Source organism: Haliotis asinina, chromosome 5 (genome assembly GCF_037392515.1).
Source record: "Haliotis asinina isolate JCU_RB_2024 chromosome 5, JCU_Hal_asi_v2, whole genome shotgun sequence".
NCBI classification, from domain to species: Eukaryota; Metazoa; Mollusca; class Gastropoda; order Lepetellida; family Haliotidae; genus Haliotis; species Haliotis asinina.
Window position 1 is genome coordinate 18,362,579 of NC_090284.1, and position 9,424 is coordinate 18,372,002.

The 9,424-nt window shown below is 41.1% G+C and overlaps 1 protein-coding gene across 1 annotated transcript; it reads right to left on the bottom strand.

Moving 5' to 3' along the window:
- Positions 1–579: 579 nt before the first annotated feature.
- On the bottom strand, positions 580–1,050 carry LOC137283430 (uncharacterized). Its single transcript, XM_067814904.1, has one exon. The coding sequence runs from the start codon at positions 1,048–1,050 to the stop codon at positions 580–582; it is 471 nt and encodes a 156-aa protein (XP_067671005.1).
- Between the last annotated feature and the right edge of the window lie 8,374 nt (positions 1,051–9,424).

Consider the following 9,424-nt stretch of genomic DNA (forward strand, 5'->3'; position numbering starts at 1 on the left):
CTAAACTGATTGGCGTGCAGGCTTCTATTGATTAGGTTAACGAGTTACAGGTAAAGATGTTTAGATAAAGGTTAGTCACTGATGATCAGGTAGTTCCATGCAGTGGGTAGGTAAACACCACCGTCTCTGTTGATTGAGGGCTTGTTCCGTTTGATTGCAATGGCTTCTAGGAGCTTCCGTCTTATGAAGTCATTAGCGTTCCTAACTTATGTCCTGTTGTCACAAACAATCTTGTGATTGGGGTTGTGCATGATGTGTTTACATACAGCAGACTTCTGATCCAAAGTTTGAACTGATGTTTTGTGTTCATTTAACCTGACAGCCAGTGGTCGACTAGTTTCTCCAGTGTATGTCTCTTTACAACTACATTGGATCTGGTAGATGCATCCTGCTGGATTGTTGCATTTAGGTGTTGTTGGCCCGCGTCCATTAGCTGATAGTAGCGTTTTCATGTTGGTCTCGCTACAGAAGGTGACGTCTATTCCTGTTGTTTTCTTGATGAGACGGCTGATGCGATCACTTATCTGGCAATGGTATGGTATGTTAATTCTGATGGGGGGAGGTTCTGGTTTAGCTGACTTAGAAGTTTTCTTTCAGGGTCTTGGTGATGGTGTTGCTGACTAGATGGGATGGGTACTGGTTAAGGTCTTGGAAGGTTGATTTCAGGTGTTTTAATTCGCTGTGGAGGCTGTCTGGGCTGCAGACCGCCTTTGCTCTTCGTGCCAGGGTAGCTACTATGCCTTTCTTGATCTGGGGGTGATGGTTGGACTGGTGATGAATATACTGATCAGTATGTGTTGGCTTACGGTAAACAGTGGTGGCTGTGGATTTTTGGCGTCGGTGGAGAAGAATGTCCAGGAAGGGAAGCTGTTGGTGTGTCTCTTCTTCCATTGTAAACTGAATTCTTGGGTGTTGGGAATTCAAGTGTTGCAGCAGGGCTTCTGGATCTTGGTTGTCGTCCAGGAGGGCTAGGACATCATCTGCTTTGCGGAACCAATGCTTTGGGGTGAATGGTGCAATTTTCAGGGCAGTTTCTTCAAAGGCAATCATGTATATTTCTGTCAGTAGTGGTGATAGAGGGGATCCCATTGACAATCCATGGATCTATTGGTAAAGCTGGCCATTCCAGTTGAAATATGAAGTCTCGAAGCATTTACTTACGAGATCGACGATGCTTTGGGCCGTGAGTTTGGTGTCTAGATCTGGTAAGGATGTTTCCGGTCTAGTGGATAGAATGTGAATAGCTTCTTTGATGGCTATATTGGTAAATAGGTCTACCACGTCGTAGCTGACTAACTTTTTTGTGTTGCTGGTGTTTCTCAGTTGATGTACCAGGGATGCCGAATCTTTCATAAAGGAGCTGCCAGTTTTTCCCAGTGGGGCTAGGATGCGGGATAGATGTTGGGCCGTGTTGTAGCAGACAGATCCTCTGGAGCACTCAAGGATTCTAGTCTAGCGGATGATGTCAGCTATTTGGTGTCTAATAAAGAAGTTGAACCATAAAGCATTTTTTAGTTTGATTCCACCAACTTCCAAATGCCTTTGAAACAACACACATTCACATGTTGTACCCACGAGGAGAATAGAACTCTAGCGTACGACGAGACGAGTGAACGCCATAAACACTGGGCTACCCCCAACAGCCCATATTCTGAGCGAACCCACATCAATCACGACAAACGTAATTCATTCATCTTGTTATTTTCTTTTTATACATCTAGTCGGTATTTTCGAGGTCCTATGGTTTCATAACAAAGTCAGCTGGGACTTCAACAGAATTCGACACATCAGCTGAGTTATGAAATACGATCTAGTAGAAATAAGAACGACACTCACTTACATACAGGCACGTCTAGCTTGTGGAAATAGCGTTGTTAAAATCGGCATTTTCAAGGGAATGTTTATTTCAGGTTTGTTTGTAATAACTACCTGAACAGTGTTTCAGCTGAATCGCGATGTTCCAGTTAGATATGTGAGATAAGTCAGAAGTGATACAGATGCATGTGACGCAGCACGTAAGCTCCGCCCACTAATGATTATTTCTGTTCATTGTGGACACCCGTAACGGCTATGGCAAAATAAATGGTAACCAGTGCAGCGCTGAGAAGTCTAGAAATATCATAAAACGAGATTCGAACACACTATCGTCTCAGTAGCCCAGAGGCGACCAAAGGGATCAGTTAACTGATGACTGGCTTCTCTGGTCCAGACTCAATTGTTTACGTAGTTGGAATATTGCACTGTGCGGCGTTGTCCAATCAGCCACCCAACCAACCTAGTGAGCGTCGCGACCGCCATGGTGAAACGCTTGATATCGCCTAAGATTACAAACCTCGAGATATCGGTAAACCTGGATTCGAATCCACTACAATCGACATTGTTGCTATGGTTATACCCATTGTCGCTATGGCGATACGCATCACTGCGTGTAAGTGCTCAAAGGCCATTAAGTATACTAAAGGTGTTAAGAAGGCCTAGAAACAGCCTAAAGCCAATCCGTCCTGGTACGCGAGGAGACGAAAATATTATTACATTCCTTTTTGTATTCAGAATTTAACTTCAAAAGCAACACGCTTTCAGATGTCATTATAGAACTTATGTTACGACCACTCATCGATATCAGAGCACTGCACGTGTACCATAAACAAATTATAGCATACGCTATAACTTATAACTGACAAACTCAAATGTAAATTTTATTGACAACGCCTACATGAAACAAAGCAATCTTCAAATCATGCTAAAACTTTTGTAAACATTTTAATGTGAGTGCAACAGGTGCTTGTTTACAAGCAATACTTTCGACTGAATCCGCTCTGAAGCGCATATTCATCAATGACTATTTTACTGCTATTGTTCTGTACACCATATGAACTCGTGTATGTCTAACAGTCATCTGTGAATATAATTTGAGAATGTGTGTATCTGTAGAGATACTTTATGGGTAGGCGTTGCATGGCACAGTGATTTAAGCGGTCGTCAGTCACGACATTAGGACTGAGTTCAGTCCTATGGGTTTGGTTAGTTTGTTGTTTAATACCACACCCAGCAATATCCCAGCTATATAGCGGCGGTCTGTAAATAATTGAATCTTGACCAGACCAAACGGGGATCAACATGAGCATCTATAAGGCCACGTGTCTCAACAAAGTCATCGAGTCATATCTCCCGATCCCTGGTCTCTTACTGCAAGCATAGGTTGCTGGGAACCAATTCTAACCCAGATCTCCACAGACCGATTCCAATGAGATCAACGTTACTCCTAATGTTGGACTCGTTTGAGAACTATTAATTTGTAGAGTTCTTTCACCCCATGCGGTTTTGTGTTATGAGACCTAATGATCTGTACAACCGGGATAAAACAGCCATTTCTTGTTGGAAAGATTCTGTGTAATGTGCTGTTTTGCGAACGCCGACATTTTGTCCACCTCTGCTCAGATCATGATTTAGATTGTTGTCTTTCCTGCTATAAATGTTAAAGAGTGTGGTGATTACAGGAAAGGATATCAGGCATAAATCTACAACCCTTTCTTGTTACAAGTTTTTCCTTAATTTAGCGACAATCTAAATAAGTTTCTTCCTTAATTGATAGCGAGTTTCGGTGCAATGAATAAATGGTTCATAACACTTAAGTTAGTTTCGTATTTCAATGCATTTTTGAGGATTTGAAATTTCTATTTTTGTCATATCAAATCATTTATGCTTGAATTCCCACCCACAGTCCCTCTTTTGTAGCACTGGGTGTGGGATACACTATATACTAATTTCCTTCATTTTCAAATACATGTATGTAATATTAGACAAAAACAGTTTACGGATAAAGTTTACGTATATTTGTGGGAATCGCCAATAATTACATAAACTAAGCGAAAGTGTCATCGAGACAAAAGTTATGACTTGAAGGTTTACTATAAATCATTTATGATGTCACCACGTCATCAGTGTGTGAATAGCATACTTTTTATTGAACAAATTATGATAAATGCATAAACAAAATCGCCGGATCCTGAAGGTGAGTTCGAAGTAATCAGATTTCAACACAACGAGGTTAGAGTGGATTGCGAATTTTAACCAGTTAAATTGTCAATTATTATTTCATTTTTATTATGTTTTAATATTCCTAATAAAACAACTTACAAGTTTTACGAGGATGTATTAGTCGGTGAGAGGAAGATGCCAGTAAAGATCCAAATGTTTAGACACTCCATGAATTTTAATTCCACAGTAACTAAGATATAAAACGGATACAAGTATTGAAGACTGCAAATTGTGTAATAGATTCCTTTGCAACGTACAGTCACCCCGTTTTTTGAGATCTAATTTTGCACAAATGATTAGGACTGATAGATGATGGTCAGATTTTTGTCTTGTCATCTGTGACGTAAGAGGTGACCAAGTGGCCGCCATCTTGCTGATACCGGAACATGTCATCTGTGCAGTTCTGCGAGCGAGCGAGTTTAGTTTTACTTCGCACTTAGCAATATTCCAGCTATATGGCGACGGTCTGTAAATAATCGAGTCTGGACCAGACAATCCAGTGATCAACAACATGAGCATCGAGCATTGGGAACCAATGACATGTGTCACAAAAGTCAGCAAGTCTGACCACCCGATCCCGTTAGTCGCCTCTTAGAACAAGCACAGTCACCTTTTATGGCAAGCATGGGTTTCTGAAGGCCTATTCTACCCCGGGACCTTCAAGGGTTTGCAGTTCTGCAGCCATTGCAGATAAAATACACTATTTATTTAAATGTACAGCCATTGAAACAGAAAGTCGTCTTTATATCAATAAATTTTATTTTAAATGGCCCAATGTGTACAAATACAAGAAAACTGTTTGAATTGAAGAATTTGTCAAAATATTTTCACACATGTATTGTTTTTCAAGAGTTAAAATTGTTGATATCAACACTCTTGTCTATTTATGTAACTTATGTATGTTTATATTTATGTAATATATGTATGTTTATGTTCTCCTGTACCATCGTGGGTGTGAAAATAAACTAAAATTGAGCTGTGTTAAACAAACACAAATAAACACAAACAAACCAGTCCACAAAGTCTATAGCGTTGTTTGCATAAGTTTCTGAAAAATGAAAGTCTGGACACTTTTTTATTCATATTTGTTCTGGTAGTTTAAAAACTCATGTATTTTCATAAAGCATGTTCATTTCACAGACGAGATGTGAGTCTACCTGTCCGCATCACATGACTGTAACGGGACGTCACGAACTGCTTTGTCAGGCTGATCCTAATGAGTACACTGATCTATAAATAGACAATGACGGGAGGGTGGGTCGCGTGGACATATGCATGGTGTACCCTGAGTCATGTCACTGTCACGACTTATTTTTCCTTCGATGTCTATTAAATTTATTGTCCTGGGTTAGTGTAACGTGTTTTCCAAGCTTTTCTTTTATCTGCTTTAGGAAGTGAACTCGGAGAGGGGTTATCGTGTCTAAGCAACACCGTGAGAGAACAACTTGGGGAATGACAATGCGAGATCTTCACACAGATTATGACTGAGAGTAGAACGCGGAAATAAATATAAATTATTGGAGGAGCTTAACCGTTCACCCAAATACACCTTGCATATTTTCTAATTCAGAAGAGACATGCAGTTACTTTCACCGTTTGTGTGCAGTTATGTCAACTGAGAGTTCAACCCTCTGGGATGAGGTTTTCCCCCAAATGTTTATTTAAGCGTTTGTTTTGGGCTTACATAAAAATGCGGATTGATTTGTTTGTATGTCGTTGACTCTCTCAGGAATAATCGGAATAATATATTTTGGCTTAAATATCTGAGTCAAGACGAGACAAATCAGTGATTCATATAATGAGCAGTTTCCTATGCTCGTCGTCTGTGTAGAACACGTGGTCGCCCACGTTGGCGAACGTTCTGAATTTTGCCACGTTTCAAAGCATTTCCGTGTTGAATGATTTAGAGAATATTCTCACACTAACAGTGACGATGTATCGAAGGTGGCCCTTATTCATCGAAAATCGAACTTGACGCATAAGTTTCGACTTTCGCTTGCCGTTAGAGTGAGTGAGTGAGTGAATTGAGTTTCACGCCGCACACAACGATCTTACAGCTATATGGCGGCGGTCTGTAAAAATCGAATCTGGACGAGACAATCCAGTGATCAACAACATGAGCATCGATCTGCGCAATTGGGAACCGATAACATGTGCCAACCAAGTCAGCGCACCTGACCACCCGATCCCGTTAGTCGCCTCTTACGACAAGCATAGTCGCCTTTTCCTCAAGCATGGGTTGCTGAAGGCCTATTCTACACAGTAGAAGTGGTAATCAGTAGAAGTAGTGGAGACTTTATTCAACAGACTGTTATCTTGTCAGATACCTCCGGGTACGTCCTAAGTATTGTTCAAATAGCAAGTTGTTTATAGGGTGAGTGAGTGGGTTTATAGGTGATGGATGTACATGGTATTTTATCAGAGTCACGTAGACCAATCAAAATTTGACATTCTTACATGATACTAGATTAGGTCTTTTATCAGAGTGACGTGGACCAATCAAAACTCGAATTCTTACATGAGGCTTGATAAAGGATATTATCTCAGTATACAGTCAATATACTGGTGTCTCAATGGAGACCCCTACTGAGTGCAACAGTCTCGCTATACAGCATCCTACTGTTGCGGTGTCTTAATTACAGCCATGGTTTATTAAAAGTCCCGACATACCGCCCTTCTGAATGTAACCCTGTCTTGTCACAAAGCCTACTGTTACGATGTCTCGATATAAAACCAACATCGTTATGCAGCTTGGTGATTGTGACGGTGTCTCGATATAAAATCTACCTCGTTATAGAGCCTGGTAAGTGTTCCAGTATCACGATACACAACCACGGTATATAAAAGTGGATAACAGCCTTACTGAATGCAACCCTGTCTCGTTATACAACCTGTTAAATTTGAGCCTGTCTCCGTTTTCAGCCATGACGTATGTGCTAGGGCCTTGATATACACCCATGATGAATATTTGGCTGTATCGATATGCAGACATGGTGTTTGAGTCTTTGTCTCCACATCAAATAAATCGATATGAAAAATGATGGAGTCTCGATCTGCATGATCACCATGCTGGTGCTGCGACATTTTCTGAATTATTGTCTCCGAATGCAGATGTCCTTGAAATTCTGTGGCAGCACCCAAAATACCGTCATCCTAAACACTGCCGTGATACAGATGCGTTAGTGAGTGAGTTTAGTTTTACACCACTTTTAGTAATATTCTTTTAAAATATTACACATTGTACCCATGTCGGCAATCGAGGTGTGAGGCGAGACGAGCGAACACTTTAACCACTAGGCCACCCTACCATTCCTGATGATAGTTGACCCACCACAAAGCGGTTTTCTTGCATGACAAAAATGTCAATGGTTGATCGTACAAGCCCATCTCTGTTGTGCTATAACACCTTCACGTGAATCGGTATGCGTGTCTAATCTCCGTGAGATAATACGAACACTTCTCCATCGACGAATCGCTGCTGTGATGCATCACTTTATGTACGGATGTTGACGTTTATAGTGAGACGGACGTTCGTTCTAACGAAGAGAATTTCTCAGAATAACCTCCCATGGAATTTCTCAGAATGACATTCCAGGGAATTTCACTAAGATCATTATATGGAATTCCCAGAACGACATTCCATGGAATTATAAGAGCGTCATTCCAGTGAATTTCCCAGAGATTTATTCCATGGAATTTGCCAGAATGACACAGCATGGTGACAGAGTAATTAACGTGTCAATATGAATATGGTTTTGTCTCGTCACAATGCTACGGAAACAATACAGAAATGGAATATAGATTGTTAAGTTTGCAGAATGACATCGATTGTCGATATGTATGTTTAGTCAAACCAAATAAGTCTCTTCCCTATTTTATTATGCTGAACAAACATATACTGAAGTGTAAAGAATACTAAATTAATGATAACGATAATATTTTTCCTTGAATATTATGCTAAATACCAGTTACCATCCAACATGTATGATATGAGCAAACAAAAACAAACGGATGAATAAAACAAGAAATACACTATGAAGAATGAACCCGTTGATAATGACAGTAGGGACACCAAAACCATTAGTATTTCTAATGATAATAATAATCACTGCATCCTTTTCAGTTTATGTCAAAATTACATTCTCTCATAGACTAAGCGTTGTGCTCCATTGTCCATGTTCCTCTAGGACAGCTGTATGTATTGAATGTCTCTGGGGTAGCCTAGTGGTTAAGGCGTTCGCTTGCCACGCAGAACATCCGGGTTCTATTCACCACATGGGTACAATTTATAAAGCCTATTTCTGGTGTCCCTCGTCTTGATATTGGTGAAGCCCTCACTATTTAATGTTACACTGAATGACTAGCAGGGAATATATACCTGTATGCAGGTTGAGCACTGACGCCTATGCAAACAACAGATTCAAGTTTGATCAAGTATGGTTTCAATAAAGGACGTCCGTGTTGTTGCAGTGTCAAACAGTCAAACAATGGCGTCAAGTCGACAAGTCTCGTTTATGACACCGAAGGGGCTATGGAGTAACTTAGTGATAGTGCTTACATTTACCCGATACTCCATAATGGTGACAAATGTTGTCACTGACAACAACCACGCCCGCAAGGTGACACCTTCCCGTTGGTGCGAAACTTGATTTTGTAAATAGGGTTGCTATGAACACCATGGCAACAGAAGACTCACATTTAGAATTAGTGTGAGGTTTCACTTCACCACCGTTTCCTGTGACTATAGCATTTTGTTCGTGTTGCTGTGAGGAAGTTCAAAGTTATGTTGTCATGGTTAAAACGTGGGGCATTGGGTCGAAATCCACCATCCTGTATTGGATATCATATTACATACAAATTAAAAAAATATTGAACCACAACATTGGTAGGGAGCGTACCTAATTGGGGTGGGAGTTTGGGGTAGGGAGGGGTGGTCACACATGAGAATGCGTGACTTCGTGCGTGCGTTAGTTACTTTGTGCGGTGCCCCGTGAAGGTCCCGGGGTAGAATAGGCCTTCAGCAACCCATGCTTGCCATAAAAGGCGACTCGGCTTGTCGTAAGAGGCGACTAACGGGATCGGGTGGTCAGACTCGCTGACTTGGTTGGCACATGTCATTGGTTCCCAATTGCGCAGATCGATGCTCATGTTGCTGATCACTGGATTGTCTGGTCCAGACTCGATTATTTACAGACCGCCGCCATATAGCTGGAATATTGCTGAGTGCGGCGTAAAACTAAACTCACTCACTCACTACTTTGTGCGATGTGCGCGTGTGCGTGTATGCGTGTGTACATGTGCGTGTGTGCGTGTGTGTGTGCGTGCGTTTGCTCGCGCGCATGTGTGTGTTTGTTTGCTGTTGCTCTCTTTCTTGGTGTGGGACACG

Coding starts and splice junctions, on each gene's coding strand:
- LOC137283430 (XM_067814904.1), bottom strand. CDS start 1,050: ATGATTGCCTTTGAAGAAACTGCCCTGAAAATTGCACCATTCACCCCA.